Raw genomic sequence first — 18,816 nt, 5'->3', positions numbered from 1 at the left:
AAGTTCACGCGACGAACTGAACGAACGGTAACGCCTCTATTCCGGGAGGGGCACGGGCGAGACTAGCTGGGAACTACCTTGTTAAATAGCCCGACGATGCCTGAAGTCCGTGCATCCAAAAGCAGCCATCAGAGCGTGTCATTTGAAGGTTCAGAGGGAATTGTTAGAAAAAGGACTCCGCGATGGCCGCGGCTCCTGGAGCCGCCTCACGCTCGTCGCACGGCCTCTTCCGCCAGGGCCAAGCACGTGTCGCTGCGGCGGTCCAAACAGAAGCCGCCGGGCACCAGCACGGGGCGAGAAGCTCCTCGTCCCTCTGATCCCCTTACGAGCCTGGGGGACGGCCAGCCTGGGGCGGAGGCGGCCCCAGAGGCGCTCCTCTCCCAGGCCGGCACCTAGAGGCTTCCCCGGGCCACTCGCCCCGGGGTCCGGTGGGCTCCCGCCAAGCGCAGATCCACCGCGGCCCCTAGGATGCAGGACCTCGTGACTGGGGGCACCGGCTGCGACAGGAAGCTCCCCAGCACCGGCCCCAACCACCGGTTGAGGAGTCTGAGGGGTGGACGGGGCGAGGCTGTGCCGAGCTCGGGAAATTTCCCGTTTCAGATGTCGACGGCCATCCTCCTGGGCACGGTCCCTCGTGTCGTCCCACCCGCTGTGCGGAAGCGGTTCCGCGGGTTGTCCTGTGACGCTGTGAGGACACCCCCGAGGCGCCCGCAGCCAGGATGTCGCGATGGTGCCGCCACCACACCCGCTGGACTCTTCTGCCGGCTGAGCAGAGATCCGTTCGCCGGCAAATCGCCCCGCCCAGCTGTGACTCGGGCTTGGGTAGGGGTGACACGGGGCAGGCTGACGCGCAGTCCCAGGGGCACGGCCGGAGCAGCTGCGCGCGTTCGTGAGGGTGGCGTCCGGGCTCCGGGCAACGAGGCTCACGGGCAAAGCCACGGGGGCCCTACGGGTGGCGGGCTGACGAGGCCGCGTCGTCCCCTGGGGCAGCCACCAGGGGCCCAGGCGGCGGGGCCTCGGGCTCCCTGCGGTTTTGGTTTTGTTGTTCCGACACAACTCCGCTTGTGCCCCCGACGGTGCGACCTCTCTTCCGTCTCCTCGTTTTCACTGCGCGCGGCTGTAGCCGCCGCGGCCCCTGCACAGCTCCTCGCGCTGTTCCTCCGCGTCTGTGCTCCGCACGCTCGTGCTCCCCGTGCTCCCCAGGCTCTTCCTCCGCGTTTGTGCTCCGCGCCCATTTGCATACGCACGCAGGCGCGTAGCCGCAAAGAGTTTGGGGTTGTTAGAAAAGGATTAACCTGGGGCTTCAGAGCCTGATTCCATTTTGCTTTCCACGTTCACTGCCCCTCTCGAGGTCACCTTCTCAGAACTCTAAAGGACGGACGGGCTCTACCGAAACATAAACCACCAGGTATTGGCAGCTGGAGTTTCGGTGTCGAACCCCGGCGAGGTGGCCCCAAAGGCACGGCACCTGCCAGCCGCAGGCCACACGCTTGGGGCACAAACACCGGGCAACGGGTCCGGCCTATCCCTTCAGGTGAGCACCGAGTGGGAGCGATTTCACAGATAGGACTCCAAAGACACAGGCACCGGAAGCAAAAATAGACAAGTGGGCCTACGTCCAACTGAAAAGCTTCTGCACAGCAGAGAAAACCTCCAACGGGGTGAAAAAGCAACCTACAGCGTGGGAGAGAGATTTGTAAACCATCCATCTGCTAAGTGGTTAATTTCCAAAACACGTAAGGAAACCCTGTAACTCGAAAGTAAAAAAAAACTCACGACCCGATTCAAGAAAAGGTTTAAGACTCGAACAGACAGGTCTCCAAAAAAGACATCGAGGTGGCCGACAGGCTCGTGAAAAGGCGCTCACCATCGCTCACCACCCGGTAAACGCAAACCAAAACCACGATGAGCTGTCACCTCACCCCCGTTGGAAGGGCCACGGTCAGAAGGACAAGAGGTAACAAGCGTCAGTGAGGGTGTGGAACCCTCCTGCGTTGTCGGCGGGAGTGCAGACCAGGAACGGCGCGGCCGCTGTGGAGAACAGTGTGGAGGCTCCTCAAAATCGGCCTGAGGACCCTGCAGTTCCGCTCCTGCCTACTTCCCCGGAAGAACTGAAATCAGCATCCCCAAAAGGTATTCGCACCCCACTGCTCAGCGCAGCACTAGGCGCGAGAAGGACGACACAGAGCCACACGAAATGTCCACCGAGGGAGGGAGGGAGGGGTAAAGAAAATCTGGTAGGGGACACAATGAAATGTATTCAGCTTTTAAAAAATAAAGGAAATCCTGCAATGATGCGACAGCACGGATGAACCTTGAAGACATTATGCTAAGCGAAATAAGCCAATCACGGAAGGAAAAATACTGCGTGATGTCGCTCGGGTGACATTTCTCAACAGTCCAACTCATGGACTCAGAGGGCAGAATGGCGGCTGCCAGGGGCTGGGGCGGGGACGGAGAAACCAGAAATGGCTAACCGACACCTCGAAACGCCTTATGAGGGGTAGTGCTCATGTCGAGTGTTCTTACCACAATAAAAATAAACCAAACCGGATCAAATCAATCACTGCTCTGATCCAAATGTTTTTAAAGTAGGCTCCACGTCCAACATGGGGCTGGAATTCACAACCTCGGGATCAAGAGTCACATGCTCCACCTAACGGAGCCAGCCAGGCACCCGTGATCTAATTTTTTTTAATCCACATGGGAAGCATATCGAGGGGAAATTATCACTTGGCAACAAAATCGAAAGCGTTTTGGTTAATACAAATTTAAGAAATTCAAATATTGTTCCGAATAATTAACGAATCAAAGAGAAACTTAAAACAGAAATTATGCAAGAATAGGAAACGATAAAGACCTTCGCGGAATAGAAATCGAAGAAAACGTAAGCAGAAACGACAAAATTGGCCCTTTTAGACAGACGACAACAGACGAATCCCTGGGAAGATAATTCGAAGGGAGGGAAGAGGAAGGAGATACAACCAATGTAAATGCTGGGATAGTACTACAGATACACGAGACGTGAAAACTCCAAAGAGAACAGAACGAACAACTTTATTCCGATAACTTTGAAAACGAAAGTAAAAATTACCGAAATCATTGTAAGCAGAACCAGAAAACTAGATACGCCAATAATCACCGAAGAAATGGATTCAGCAAAACCGGGCTGTCTAGACACTCTTACAGGGAAGTACTTCGTACTTTGAGCAAACCTGTGAGAGCTGAGTCCACACCTCAGACAAACCACTGCAGGGACCTGAAGACACACAGGGTGGCCCGGTTCAGTCTCTGCGAACCCTGTTATTACAAAGGCAACGAATAAAAAATCACAGATTAATATGACCTGTGAATTCAGGTGGAAAACCCTCATTAAAACATCAACCACCTGAACCTCGCCCTCCTAAAAACTCAGCCATCACAAAGGGTTTACTCCCAGGGATTCAGCCGCGGTCCAGAAAACTTGGTAACGCAGCACCCACATTCGTGCGTTCCCCGAAAAAAAAGGCGTGCTGATCACAGGGGCAGCAAAAGCGTGTAGTGAAAGTCCACAGTCGTTCGAAATTGAAACAGAACCACCCCACACAAAGCTCTGACACCCGTGAGGCAAAATGTTAATGTGAAATTCAGGTATGGATTCTTCGGTGGTTAACAGTCTGTGCTTTTCTATATTTTGGAAGTGATTCCTAATTTTAATTTTTTTTAACGTTTATTTATTTTTGACAGAGAAACAGAGCGTGACTAGGGAAGCAGCAGAGAGAGAGACACACACACAGAATCCGAAGCAGGTTCCAGCCTCCAAGCTGTCAGCACAAGAGCCCGATGAGGGGCCTGAACTCACGGACCACGAGATCATGACCTGAGCCGAAGTCGGACGCTCAACCAACTGAGCCACCCAGGTGCCCTGATTCGTAATTTTTTAAAAAGGAGGGAGAAGGAGCAATCCCTGCCAATGGACACAGGCATTTTTTGGCCCTAACAACACAAGTTCTGGAACCCAAAACGGGCATGAGCTGCTGCGGGGAAGGCCTTGGTTCCCCCGTGAGCAGGGTGCCACAGCACAGGCACCGATGTGGGAGGCGGCACTGAGGAGGGAAGGGGCAGCATGAGCCCCTGAAACCTCAGCTCCATCACCTCCACACCCCACCCCTGCCCCGGAAGCCCGGCTGTCCCGGAGCAAAGCAAGGGGCTGGGGGTGAGGCCGCCACACCTGTCACCGGGCCCCCAAGGCCAGCCCCTCACATGGGAAACCTACGCGATACAGGCCGCCTAGTACACTAGGCCCGTGCTGTTCCCTCCGGCGCGGGTGAGCCAGCCACCACCCTCTGATGCCGGACTCCCCCGTGGGGCCCGGGCCATGCTGAGCGCTGCCCCGGTGAGCTGGGCGGCAGGGCCGGGCCTCCCCGTGCAGCCTCACGCCTCAGAGGCACATCGCTCATCAGCAAACACTTCCGCAGAAGTCGCTCCAGCTTCCCGATGTCAACGGGAGCCAGAGAGCGCGCGCCGACGAGCGCCAGGAACCCTGTGCTCAACTTCCGGCTCGGGTGGGACCGCTGGGCCACTCCAGACCTATGCTGCTCCTGACCCAGGCTTGCATCCCTCCCTTCGAAGGGGGGCGGTGACGACCGCTCCTTTCCCTTCCGCGGACCACGGAGGACGCCTGAGCAGACATGTACCGCCAACGGCACGCTTGACAGATGGTCTTTATAGCAGAGGCATCAACGGGAGTGAACCAACGTGTGACTTAAGGTCCCGTGTGCCCTTCCCTGACGACGGGCAGTGACCAGCCCCCTCAACGTGGCTCTCCTTTGGGGTGTTACCACATGTGTCCGTTCCTTGGCCGGACGGCTTCGCTGCGGACTTTACGTGCGGGTGCCCTGTCTGCTCCACACGGGTTTCAGATTCCGACACACGCACGGAGCACATAGTGCGTTCACTCTCACCGTCGCCAAGCGTCCGCCGTACAAACGCACGGCCCTCTGCCCACCTGGTCACTTACAAACAAGGCCTTGAGAGCACACCTCCTGCCCTCCGTGGTGCCAGCTCGGGAGCGGGACTATTGGGTCGCAGCGTATACACGTCTTCGCTGTTAATGCCAAATAGCTTCCCAAGTCCCAGCAGTGCTGTGAACATAAACAGCGCTCTCTGGGAAAACAGACGTGGGAGAACAGAAACGTGCCGCCTTCGCTCAAAATCAGGGTTGTACAACTTCCTGAGGCGGCAGGTTCGCTTTGGCACAGTCATCGGGGAAGTGAGGGCACGACAAGGCTGCAGAGGGGACCTCGCCCCCTCGGTCTTACAGGTGCTCTGGAGAAACTCCCCGAATACAGTGCTTCCTGGGGTGGTGAGCGCAGAAATGGAAACAGCCACTCTGAGGCAGAAGGACAGTCGGACGGCAGCACACAGCTGACCCCGCAGACGTCAGGGGCCCCCCAGGCTCCACAGGGAGGTGCAAGTCTGCTGGGGAACTAGCTCCCTAAGGGACAGGTGCAACGGCTGGGCCATACTTACAGGTGCGCCTGCTTCTCCGCCAGTTCTTTGGTTTTCTCCTACAATCAGAGACAAAAAAATCAAGCATGAGAAAAGACAGGACAGCCCAGGACGTGCTCAGCGAGGACGCCACTAAACGCCCAGCACGCCGTCCGCGTAAAAACACGGCACTACTGTGCGGACTGTTTACTCGAAGCTGTGCCGGAAAGGCCAGTTTTCCATGTGATGTGACCTCTCTTCGTTCCATTGCCGAATATGACCTGCGTGCTTCCTATAACAGAGATCATTTACAACCATCTAGCTGACTTAACAAGCGGCCCTTTCAGAATCAGTAAAGCAGCTCAGGCATCTTACAGACGCCAGAATGAAGATTCTATGCGCACTCGTACCGTCCAGCTTAACACATGCGCTTTTCGACGTCGGCCACGGCAACAGGTGGATGGCTGTATGGAGTGTTCACAGACGCATTTAAACGTCCCGACGGGGACACGGGTTAGCCAACATCCTCCATCACTTTTAACTGAGAAGTTATTCTTGCTTTAGTAGCAAGCGGTCATCTGACAGAGCAGAGATCCACTCGTTCTAAGACGTGCTCGCCCACCTCTAGTGGCGGAAGACAGACGGCTCTTGCTGCCGACAGACAAATGAACGACGAAAACGTACGGGGCTCTCGCCAGACCAGGGCTGAGGTGTGTGGACAGACGGGGGAAGCAGGCAGGGTGTAGCCCGGATTCTGACTCCCTCGTGAGCCCCCGACCCTGGATAAGGTAGTTCACCTCCACGAGCCTCGGCTTCCACGCCCGTACGGCGGGGGACAAGGCTAATCCCAGGAGCACCTCCGACAGCCACGGGCGGCACTCGGGCTCAGGCTGGCAGACGGCTCCCCGGCCGCCTCTATGCTCCATCACAAGCCAAGTCACACCCTCCTGGCCTCGGTTTCCTCAGCGGGGCGTGGGGTACGGCTCCCGCGTCGTAGCGTCTGACTTACTAGCGTCTGGCCCAGAGCAGGCTTAGGACAGGACAGCGAGCTGTGTAGAAACTCACAACCCCTGAGCCTCAGGCCCCCGGTCACCACAGGCCCTAGTGTGCTCAGGCTGATGTACCTCGTGGACTTCATCTGGCCCGCACGGACCGCACTTGACCGTGCACTTGACCGCACGGAGGGAAGCGACCACACCAGGGCCATACCAACATCAATCCACGTGGGAACCGTCAGAGGTGGCCTCGGATAGCCACAATGCACAGGGATTACTTGTACAAACCTTGGGAGGTGACAGCCCATGTTGGCTTTTGCTTTTAAAAGGTTTCAATTATTTTAAACGTGCATTTTAATCTGAAATATCCATCCAGTTTCTGCAGAGCCAGAGTGAGCTGGGCCAAGATATACGGGCGTCTCTTTGGGAGACCGTGTGTAACTACCGGTCAGGCTTTGGGTCCTGGAGGGGCAGGAAGAGGTGAGGGGCCCTGAGTTCTGGACCCAGGCCACCCGCAGCAGCGCTTGCCCTGGCCCTGCAGGGATACCTGGCAGTACCCGGAGCCGCCTCCGTGAGGGCAGGGGAGCCACTGGCAGGCGGCGGGCAGAGCCCAGGGATGTGAACCAGCCTCTGACGGGGCACAGGCTGGCCCCACACCTCTGCCCAAAGGTGGGTGGTCTCGAGACCCTAAGGGAGTCAAGCTTTTCGGTGTCCAAGAGTCGACCCGCCCCGGGCCCCCAGCCCTGAGCTGACAAGGGCTCCATAGCCGAGGGCTGGCCGAGGCCCGAACTGCCCCAGGCAAACAGCACAGGTCACTCAGGCCTAATGGGCATCCAGGGCTCAGGGGCACGTCACGGCTGGGCTGGGCCTGGGGGACGGACGTGGGACCAGAGGGCACGATGCCGTGGCCAGCCCCCGCCTCCCCCCCCCCCCCCCCGCCTGCCCCAAGGACAAAATGCCACAGTGGGATGCTCCGGGCTCCCTAGGTGTGGACAGGCAGTAAAGCTGGCCTTCGGTCAGAGGAGGGACTCGTGACATCCCCCAGGCACCCACAGCCCACACCGAGCTCCGCCCCCAGCCAACGGCCCACCCCCCCCCCACCCACCCCCAGCAAACGGCAGCCCCGTGACTGACCCAGACCGTCTCTCGGATTGCCTTGGCCATCTTGAGCAGGAGCGGCCCAAATGAGCCGGGCTCCAGGCGGGTAGCCGAGTGCTGGACGCAGAGGCAGAGGAGGAAGGCGGGGGCCAGCTTGTGGCCGTCCCCGCCAGGCTCGACCAGCGTCATGATCCTCTGCAGCAGCGCGTCCTCCACCTCGGGCTCGAACTCCAGGTGCAGCGGCCTCGGCCGGGGGAAGGCGGCGCGCGTGGAGCCGGAGCGGGGGGTGCCCCGGGCCCGGAGCGCGGCCCCGCACATCCTGCAGCTTCGCGGCCCAGCCCGCAGCCGGGCCAGGGCCTGGGCGGGCAGGGGCTGGGCTTGCGCCGGGTCCTTGAACAGCAGCAGGTAGTAGAGGCCGAGGGAGAGCAGGTCCCCGTGGCGCAGCACCACGGCCCGGCCCCCCACCTCCGAGAAGTTGACGGACACGGGCGCCCCGGGGACGGGCTCCAGGACCAGCCTGTTCCCTGGCCTCTCTGGGCCCGGAGGCCGGTGCCTGCGGATGGTGCAGTGCAAGGGCAGGATGTCCGGGGCCGAGAGGCTGACGCTGGGCTTGCTGGAAGGGGTCCTCTGGCCCACCGTGTGCTGCTCCCGGTTGAGCAGGTACACCAGGCTGTCCTGAAACGCAAATGCAAGACTTCAAGGGCGGGACACCACCTCGGGCAAACCCCTAGGGGGAAGAAACGAAAAGGTGGCCCGGCTCCAGGTGGCCAGCTCGCCATCCTGGGCCCCCCTGCCCCGGAGCCCTTCCTAACCTGCTGCCTGCCACCCGCCCGCCCCCCACTGGGCACCCACGGTCCCCGCGGGAGGAGGGCTTCCCGGGGCAGCCTCCAGGGCACACCGGACACCCCGGGAGGACTCCAGCTGCGAGACGCCAGAGGCCCGACGGGGCCGAGCTGGGCACTGACACTGGCTTAGAGGCACAGCCACGTGCCGCCGGGCCCCGGCGTGACCTGTGCCGAGCTGTGCGCCAGCACCCTCCTCTGCGGCCCCGGCTTCGCGAAGGCCCACGACTTCTCACGAGACAGAACAGGGACAGGACTGTAGCCTCTCCTGGAACCTGATGCGACGCTACCGTAAGAAAAACTCCCCAAGAGAAAGCGTAGGAGTCCGTGTCTCCTACAGCAACGTGCCTTACAGGAGTGCAGAACGGAGGACACCAACCTCAAGGAGGGGCCGGCGCCCCAAGGCGCTCACGACATCCGGCCCGTGCTGGTGTGTGCCACGATGGGCCCCCGACGCTGGCCTGCGTGTGCGCGGGGCCCACCAGGCGTGCCCCCAACTTACCTTCCCCTCGTTCACAAGCTGAAAATCACAGGCGGGACGGAGACTTAACATACAGCGTGCACAAAGGCACGACCGCGAAGTACACGGGTGCCAAGAAAACCCTGGCCTCTAAAGCTTCCCCGCCACCCTCTCTCCCCACCTGTTTCTCGAGGAAACTCTTCCCCGACCTCTAGGTGCAGAATCAGCAGAGGACTCCTTCCTCTGAGCTGCCGCCCTCGTGCTGGAGCACACGCCCCGGGAAAGCCTCACCCGGAACCCTCGTCTGGCCTCTCGTCAATTCCTATTGCTGGCACAGCGCGAGGCCCGGTTTGGGGTCGCTAAGACCTGAGCGCCGCCAGCCCCACCGCTGCACGGCGGGCACCGGGATGGAGCCGGGCAAATCGGCATGAGCCAGAGAGCAGGAAGGGAGAGCCTACGGTGCGGAGTGGGGACGAGGAACCTCGGAGGGCCACACCCCTCCGACCGAGGGCTCCCACAGAAGCGGTGGGACATGCGGGCCGGGGACAGGTAGCTCATCTCCCTGCCTGCTCGGGGAAAGCTTCTCGCGGTACAGTCGAGGCTGTCTGCCACAGCAGCTATTGGCCAAGCAGCCACCGTCGTCTGGACAGGTGGGCAAACCCGTGTCGGGGACCCCAAAGGCACGGCAGGGCACGGCCGAGACACACACGGAAGGGGGCAGACAAGCAGTACCGAGAGGCCCGGCACCGGGTGAGCCCTCTCCCCCACAGCTTCCTCCTGGAGCCCGGACATAGAATGCTCTGGAAACACAGCACAGAGGAAGCCTCCACTTCCCCCAGAATCCAGGACGGCCCTGCGTGGTGGTCCCCGCCACCCCGTTTCTCCAGCCTCCTCAGCACCCGAGCGCCCGGAGCCGCAGGAGCTCCCAGCTGACGCAGCTAACGGCGAGGAGGCCGTCCGCCGCGACGACGCCCGGCGGGCGCTCGGTCAGCTCAGGGCGGCGGGGCTGCGGGGGGCGGCTCACATGCTGCTGGCTGTAGCCCTGCAGAAGCAGCAGGTGGGGCGACTCGTACAGGGAGTAGCGCATGGCGTCCGGGCCACGGTCCTCGGCGCCCTGGGCGGTGGCCGAGCTCAGGCTGGTCTCGCTGACGGTGCGGCGCAGCCGGGATGTGGGGGGGCTCTGGGCGGCGCCCGAAGCCAGGGCCGGGGTCCCCTTGGCGCGGCTCCGCTGCAGCCTCCGGGCTTGGGCATTTATCCCTGAAACGGAAGCAACACGGTTAGGTAAACAGAGCCTCCGGGCCCTTCTGCAATCAGACGTCCTGGGTCCCCTTCTAACGCTGGTCAGTCGCTGTTTTGTCAACTGCTACAGAGGAGACCGCGAGACTCATGGGGCCGGGGCACCTCCGAGGCTCCCCGAGGCTCCATGTCCAGAGACGCCCATGGGAACCCAGTGACCCACCTGGACCAGCCACCCGGCAGCCCTCCCCTCAGGACGCCAAACCCACTGCCACCCTCACTTCCCCTGGGCCACCTAGGGGCTTGTCCCTAAAGCCCTGCCAGGCCACCCGTGTGTGTGTGTGTGTGTGTGTGTGTGTGTGTGTGTGTGTGTGTGTACGGCCAGGCTCCTACGGGTGTGTGTGTATGGGGGGATGCCTCTGTGTGTGTGTGTATGTGTGCGGGGGGGGGGGGGGGGAGGGCGCGTGCGGGTGTGTGGGGGGAGGGCACATGCGGGAGGGAGGGCGTGTGTGCAGGGGGTAGGGTGCGTGGGCGTGTGTCGGGGGGGGGGGGGGAGGACGCGTGCGGGGCAGAAGGCGCGTGCATGTGCAGGAGAGGAGGGCGCGTGTGCGGGAGGAGAGTGTGTGGGGGGGGAGGGCGCGTGGGGGGGGAGGGCTGTGTGCGGGGAGGGAGGGCTGTGTGCGGGGGGGAGGGCGTGTGTGGGGAGGGGGAGGGCGTGTGTGGGGAGGGGGAGGGCGTGTGTGGGGAGGGGGGAGGGCGTGTGGGGGGGGGAAGGGCGCGTGTGCGGGGGAGGGAGGGCGCGTGTGCGGGGGAGGGAGGGCGCGTGTGCGGGGGGGGGGGGAGGGCGCGTGTGCGGGGGACGGAGGGCGCGTGCGTGTGTGCAGGGAAAGGAGAGCTTGTGCGTGCGGTAGGGGGAGGGCGCGTGCGTGGGGGGGAGGGCGCGTGTGTGTGCGGGGGGGAGGGCGCGTGCGTGTGCGGGGGGAAGGGCGTGCGTGTGCGGGGGGGACGGACAGCGCGTGCGTGCTGTAGGGAGAGGGCGCAGGCAGGGGGGAAGGTGCATGCGTGTGTGGGGGGGAGGGCACGTGCTGGTGTATGCGGTGGGGGGAGGGCGCGTGGGGGGGTGGGTGAGTGCGTGTGTGTGTGTGCAGGGAGGGCGCGTGCGTGTGTGCGGGGGGGGGCACATGCGTGTGTGCGGAGGGGGGGGAGGGCGCTGGGGGGGGTTGCGTGCGCGGGGGCTGCCTACGTGCGCGCGAGGGGACGGTGCATGTGCACCGGAGTGTGTGCTGTGATTAGTTGAGACAAGAAATATTCACAGCCTCCTTCCCCCCCGCCCCCCAGTTTACAAGGAGGAAGCAGTCTGTGTGCCCTCGACCCCCCCAGTCCCCTGAGCTGGCTGGTCTCTGTGTAGAGCAGCATGGCTGCTCCTTTCCGAGGCTACCCCCGCCCCTGACACGGCCAGGTCCGAAAGCACACACATGCACACAAACACGCGTGCAAACACACGCACGTGCCCACACACTCACTCGTGCACCTGCGCCCCCTCCGCCACCAAAGACTCTTCTACGCTGCTGGAAAGCTGAGAAGCCAACTGGAGCCCAGGAGGCCAGTGAGCAGAGCTGACCCCGGCGCTTTCTTTCTGAGCCCTCTCCCGACTCCCCCCCCCCCCACTACAGCCCACCCGCCCCCGCTTGGAGCCTGCCTTCCTACAACCGTTCCAGGCACACCAGGCGGAGCCCAAGGAAGTGAGGCAGGCAGCCCGGCCGGCCAGAGCGAGGGTGCCGCCTTACCCGAGAGCGGCCCTTCCAGGACGAAGCCTGCTTCTCTGCACCCGCAAGAGGCCGGGTCTGCGGGAGGCCAGGCCGGCGGTGCAGCCGGAGCCGCAGTGCGAGGCCGTCCGCCCGGCGCCCGCTGCTCCTCCGTGCCTGCTGCAGAGCCAGCGACTGGCAGGCAAGAGCGGTTGGGCAGAGGGGGAGGTGGGGCGGGGGAGCGGGGGAGCAGCGGGTCAGGGGGCAGGCGGGGATGGGGAGAGCAGGCCGGAGGAGACAGGGAGGGCAGAGGGGGAGGGAGGCAGGGGGGGAGGAAGGGGGGGAGGCAGGGGGGTGGGAGGGGCAGAAGGACCTGGGGATGGGGGGGGGGGGGGCTGGTGGGCACCGGTGGAAGCCAGCTCCTCCCCCCACCTGCCCTGCCCCCCTGCTCCTCTTAGCACCACAGACCCCAGGGCTTGTGGCAGCACTGGCACAACCTCGGGCCATGCTCGGAAGAAGAAACGTTTAAAAACCAATCCAAAATGATGCAGCCGCCAAGCTCTTCCTCCATCCAGGGTTAGGGTCGACAGCCCAGGGCCCAGGGCCGGCTTCCCTGGCCTCCCTGCAGAAGGGAGCGCTTCCTGCTAGGTGCAACTGAGCTCAGTGGGGCCAGAGGTTCTGGCCCGATTCCAGAGTCTGAGGGACACCCAGGAGTCTATACTCTGTAAAAGCGCCCACAAGGTTCTGGACCACTGCTGCCAAGGCACTCCCCCTCCACTGTCCGCCTGCACACAGACCCTCCTAGGGAGTTTCAAATACTGCAGCGTGGTCTGGCCTCCGGGTCTCCTCACTGGGTCCGGGGGCGGCCACAGGAGTGTTGAAGGGTGGGGGCTGAGGAACGCCGGCTCGGAGTCTGTCAGGGGTGAAGCGCCCATGGCCGGGAGGACCCTCGCACCTGCACGGACGCGACCCCGACACGACCCCACACACGCCGTGCTCACGGCACGACCAGGAGAACCCTCGCACGTGCATGGACATCTGTGCAAGGACGGCCACTGCAGGCCACACGACCTCCGTGGGAGCTATGTGTTCACAGGATGAAGGTGCCACGGGGGAAAAGCGGGAGCCAAGTATGCACCCGAGGAGGGTGGAAAAACAGTTTAACACTTAAGGTACGAGGCCATTTCTTTACACACTTAAAAAGCACATAAAACATCATTGAAGGGACACCTGGGCAGGTAGGTCCATTGAGCGTCCGACTTGGGTTTGGGTCACGATGTCTCAGTTCATGAGATTGAGCCCCACAACCAGCTCTGCGATAACAGACTAGAGCCTGCTTGGGATTCTCCGTCTTCCTCTCTCTGCTCCCTGCTTGCTCTGTCTCAAAATAAACTTTAGAAAAAAATGGGGGGTGGGGGCGCCTGGGTGGCTCAGTCACTTAAGCATCTGACTTCGGCTCAGGCCACGATCTCACGATTTCGGAGTTCAAGCCCTGCGTCGGGCTCTGTGCTGACAGCTCAGAGCCTGGAACCTACTTCGGATTCTGTGCCTCCCTCTCTCTCTGCCCCTTCCCGACTCCTGCTGTGTCTCTCTCTCTCAAAAATAAACATTTAAAAACAATTTTTTTAAAGAAAAGACCCACAGTCAATTCAAGAAATGGCTGTCATAGGTGGGGACAGAATGAGCCTGGGGATATATATAATACAAAGAACATAATGGCTCGGAGTGTATTTTTATATATAACTTTGTATATATGCCATGTCTTTTATATAAGAAAACTCCAAGTCAACATGAATAAATTGTACGTCAATTCTGGGCGTCAGTTACATCATTCTTTATACTTTTAGAATCATAAACACCTTGCAGGCACCCCCCCCCACCACCGCCAGGCACATGACCACGGCCCCCTTGTGGCCCTAGGTGCAGTTCCAGGCTTGGCCCCATCCTCACAAGGCCACTAGAGGTGAAGACCAGCACCGTCCCCAGCGAGAGGCTCCGAGGAGGCCTGTGGCTCCCAGAGTGCTCACAGGGACAGTCACCTTCCCCTGCTGCCAGCTGATTTTAGTTCAGCTTTGCCATCATCAGATCCAGGCATCTGAGCACTATGCAAAACCAGGACAGATCTGCCCAACTTGGAAAGAAGGCCCTCACTTCTGGGTGGAGGGTGACAGGTGGCACACAGCTGGGCAGAGTCCTTGCAAACGTACCCCAGAAACCTTCAAAGGCACGCGTGGCGTGGATCTGGCCTGCACAGCGTGGGCGTTTGCAGGGTGCTCGGGCCCGGGCCAGGTGTGATGTGGCCGAGAAGCAGAGAGGAAGGAGCCTGTGGTGCAGAGGCCGGCCAGGTCTGCAGCCTGATGGGGGGTGGGGTGGGGGATGTCTGGGGTCTCTGCCACCAGCAAGGCCATCCCAGCAGCCCCGCCACCCCCAGGCGGGGATTTCACTCAGCAGAGGAGATCTAATGAAACAGACGGGCAATGGGGTCCATGCCTGTCACAGCACGGTACTCTAGGTGGAAGCTATTCATCCCACAAGAGTGCCAGGCCGTGCCCACGGGTGAAGGAGATGCCCTCCAAGGCTGGCGGGCCAGAATAGACCCCGTCTGCCACCACACTCCCCCCGCGATGGGCCGGGCGTGCCGATCCACACGTGTTCCTGCTACGGTGCAACTGAGCTCAGTGGGGCCAGAGGTTCTGGCCTGATTCCAGAGGTCTGAGGGACACCCAGGAGTCTGTACTTTGTAAAAGAGCCCAGAAGGTTCTGGACCACTGCTGGGAAGGCACTCCCCCTCCACCGTCCCCAGACAAAGCCCCTGGTGCAGAAATGTGCCGAGTGCTTGCTAAACTTACTTGAGTACCTACCCATTTAACTTGAGTTTTGGATTTCTAATTCTTTTCTCCAGGTAAGTGTTTGTCAACTCCCAGAAAGGTGGCAGATATGGGGCTCCCCGTTCCACCCTTACATAGCTGCTCTGGTGAAAAAGCAGAAACACGGCCCAAGAGAAGTGGAAGCAGGGGTCCGGGTAGCCCGCCTGCGGAGGCCTCCTGCACCTCTGCTGGACACACGCGGGACCACCTTGCCCCGCCCCCCTCCCCAGGACACACGCGGGAACCATGGTGCCTCCCAACACTCGTTAATGCACACAGGCACCAGACTCAGAAGCCAAGCGACTACTTTCCTCATTTTAAGAGGACAAATCAACGCGAGGACATTCTGAAACGACAGGAATCACAAGTCAATCGCGGGCCCTGATGGGACACACAGAGTCCACTGTGCGTCTCCTGAACCCTTCGCTCTGACCCGGGAACTGGGAAGGGGCTCCTAACCTGCAGGAGGTGTGGCCGTGATAGGGACAGTGAGAGAAGGTAGAGATCGGCCACAATGGACGCGGTGACAGAAAGGAGCTCCGCGCGTCCCTTTCCTGGCCGCTGGCCCCAGCTAGCTCCCTCACCTGCCCAGAACTAAACCCACAAGCAGGTGGCTCTGCAGGACAGGAATCCGTGGTTTCTTCATCCCCTGGATCAGACGTTCCTGGGTGAGGCAGCCATCTGGGCAGGGGAGGAAGCGGCGTGGGGTACACCCTGGGCCGCAAACTCTTTTAAATGCAGCCCCTCTTCCCTCCACCTCGGGTTGGTGCAGACGTCCCCTCTGCCGGTGGAGAGGACAGGACTCTGTGCATACCAGGGGTGGCAAAATTAATTTTGAAAACAGTTGGTAGCTGTCACCGGAGCTCTGGCCACGGGCTGGATGCTGGCTCCAGGACAGCACTGGAAAGAAAAACACAGCTCTTTCCTGAACGTCACGAAGTTTAGGACAATAAATTTAACCTGTAGCTTTTTACCTCGGAATCCTGTTTGCTCTTCCCTCCGGGACTCAGAGTTTGAAACAATACGTACAACTTGGAAAATCTGTGTTGCCTACACCCACCGCGCATGCGCAGGGCTGGTGGTCTCTCAGATGTGGTTTTGATCGATGACTAAAGACTGATGGGGCAACGGAATGGTCCTGCGTAAGGGAATTTTATTAGAATTGGGGGAATTTGACTACTTTTAAGTGATCTCTAGTAAGTTGGGCATACACTGCTGAATACACTCTCCAGCAGCTGCTGCAAAATGCAGAGGGACACCTGCCTCGAGCAAGTCCGTTTTAACTGCAACACCCTTTTCTACTTTAGCAAAGACACAGAATGGAGCGCTCTGAGTTACCAAGCAATCCTTGAAGTTAACGTGAAGTTTTTTGTATTCGAAATGCACAAAAAAGAACTACTTACAGATAATTTGGTGAGCACCTGTCTACTGCCTGGCCAGCCTTACTCTGGGCATTTTGCATTTAATTCCACTTCATCAAACCCTATAAAGGGACTGCGGGTGGATGGGAATATGTTAGCCTAGCTTTACAGGACCAGTCTGACTACTGGCAAAGAAAATTCTAAACCAAATGTACATGGAGCACCACCCCCTTGGGAATAAGACGGGGATGCTTGCTATGACCACCTCCATTCAACGTTGGACTGGAGGTCCTGGCCAGTACAATTAAGGCAAGAAAAACAAATGAAAGTCCAAGAATTGAAAAGAAAGAAATAAGATTATAATTATTTTGCAGACAATTTGACTGTGTTTATAGAGATCTCAAAAGAGGGGCACCTGGATGGCTCAGTCGGTTAAGTGTCCGACTTTGGCTCAGGTCATGATCTCGTGGTTCGTGAGTTCAAGCCCTGCATTGGGCTCTGTGCTATCAGCTCAGAGCCCGGAGCCTGCTTCAGATTCTGTGTCTCCCTCTCTCTCTGCCCCTTCCCAACTCGTACTCTGTGTGGGTCGGTCTCTCTCTCTCTCTCTCAAAACTAAATAAACATTAAATAAATAAAAGACACTGCAAAACACTCTATGGACAAGCAATCAGAACTAACAAGTGAATTTAGCAAGGTGACTAGACATGGTGAGTGTGCACGTTCACCATTTTCGTGTGGAAGAAACAGTGAGAAAAGGGTATGTCAAAATAATGGTGCCATTTATAATCGTGTCAAGAAACACGAAACAACGAAGGAACAAGTCTACCCAAGATGTGCAGGACCCCAACACTGATAACTACAAAACGCCATGGACAGAAATTAAAGACCTAACGAATAGAAGGATACACCAAGTTGATGGACTGTAAAGGTATCCGTCCTCTCTAAACTGATGTATAAACTCAATGCGATCCCACATTGGAAGGGTCTCAGCAGATGTGTGTGTACAAATTGATAAGTGTATACGGCAATGCAAAGGGTATAAGGTAACCTTGAAGATCAATTGTGATGCGGGAAGACTCGAACTATCAGATAACAGCCTATTCTAAGCTACAGTAACTGAGAGAATGTGGTGGTGCTATAAGGACAGTAGACCATTGGAACAGAAACGACAGTCCTGGAACAGAATCTCACATACGCAGAAAGGACGATCTTCTCAGTAAATGATACCGGGTCAAATGCATCTCCATATGGAAAAAAAAAAAAAAAAAAAAATCATGACCCCTACCTCACACCATTCACAAAAATTAACTCCAGATGGACTATAGATCTAGCCGTGGAGATAGAACAATGAAGAATTTAAAAGAAAACACAGGAACGGATCTTCACGGCCTCGGGCACACAGAGATTTCTTACATGGGGGGAAGGCGCTGCTCACAAAGGGAAGACCACCCACAGATGCTTCTGGGTGCACTGACAAGTGCAACTCTTCAAGCGTGATACTTGCACTGGTCAGAGAACAAGGAAGTGTCTAGAGGGACCCTAAAATAATTTGACTCTTGCATACACGGGGTCAACCTAAAAATCAGGTCTAAAATTTAACTGTGTGGCTTGCTGAATAACAGTGAAAACCGAATTCACAGCCTCAGCAAGTTCCCCAGGTGAAAGTTTGGGAAAAACTTGCCCTGATGGGGAAAGAGCAGGACCCTAAACCCTGGAACAGTGCCATCAGGATGGGCTCCGACAAAGCTGTGCCACTTGAACCCCCGATCCAAGCTGAGCCTTACTTGCCAAGAGGAGCGGCCTGTCCTGCTGTGTCTGAAGGGACTGGCTTTCCCCGGCTCTAGGAACCTACAAGCTCCACGTGGGGGCCTCTTTCCCTGAACCGCTACCCCGGTGACCCCTCAGCGCACTACTGAGCCCACGGGTGCCAAATTTGAGTGGCACCCAGAGCAAGAGTAAGACGGGCAGCAAGTCTGGGCTGCGGGCACGCTGCTCCGGCCCCGGGGAGCCGATACCCCCGGACTGCGCCAACGGGCCCGGGGCCAGCCTCAGCGGTTTGGAGCACACCTTCCGCTTTCCTTTAGAAACATCTCCTGACCCGTTACTGGGGCCCGGTGGGAACTGGAGGTGACATCACAGGACGGCGCAGCCTGAGTTCCCGTCACCAACTGGTGTGGTTTCTGCTTCGCTGACTGGCCCAGTCATCGTATTAAGAACTTCTCTTCAAAACGTGTGAAGGCCAATTGCAGCGTAGGAGGGGATATTTGTGGTACAGCCCTCAGGAAAAGGGCCCGTCCCCAAAATCACTAGGAACGGGGCAGACGACCCAGCAGAGAAGCACGCGAGGGCTTCGAACAGATGCCGCAAAGAACATCCGAAACGGTGTTTAAACATACGAGAACGTGATTCGCCTCACTCGTCATCAGATACGCAAACTAAAACCACAAATAACTGCTACACAACCGTGAGAGGGGCCGTAGTGAAAAGACAGGCAGCACCAAGTGTGAGAGCGAAAACGGAAGTCACAACTCTTACACACTGGTGGTGGGCGTGTCAACAGGCACACGCACTTAGAGGAGAAACGGTTAGCAGTATCTCCTACACGAGCACATACGCACACTCACTGGCCCATCGACTGTACCCCCTGTTGTGAGCTTGACAGAAATGCACGCGTCACCACAAGACAGACCCAAGTACGTTCACGGCAGCGTGATTCCTACTGAGCCCCAACTGGAACCCACCC

General features: G+C 59.0%; 1 protein-coding gene across 1 annotated transcript in view; it reads right to left on the bottom strand.

Moving 5' to 3' along the window:
• RADIL (Rap associating with DIL domain) overlaps nucleotides 1-18,816 on the bottom strand; it is a 126,701-nt gene that overhangs the window by 14,465 nt on the left and 93,420 nt on the right. Inside the window, 3 exon segments of the mRNA XM_053894244.1 lie at nucleotides 5,512-5,549; nucleotides 7,599-8,237; nucleotides 9,889-10,121. Coding sequence (XP_053750219.1) covers nucleotides 5,512-5,549; nucleotides 7,599-8,237; nucleotides 9,889-10,121 — 910 coding nt within the window.

Source organism: Panthera pardus, unplaced genomic scaffold (assembly GCF_024362965.1).
Source record: "Panthera pardus isolate Hobbes unplaced genomic scaffold, ASM2436296v1 HiC_scaffold_4, whole genome shotgun sequence".
NCBI lineage: Eukaryota > Metazoa > Chordata > Mammalia > Carnivora > Felidae > Panthera > Panthera pardus.
The sequence above is the reverse complement of the archived record's forward strand: the minus strand, read 5'-3'. Positions and strand labels throughout refer to the sequence as shown.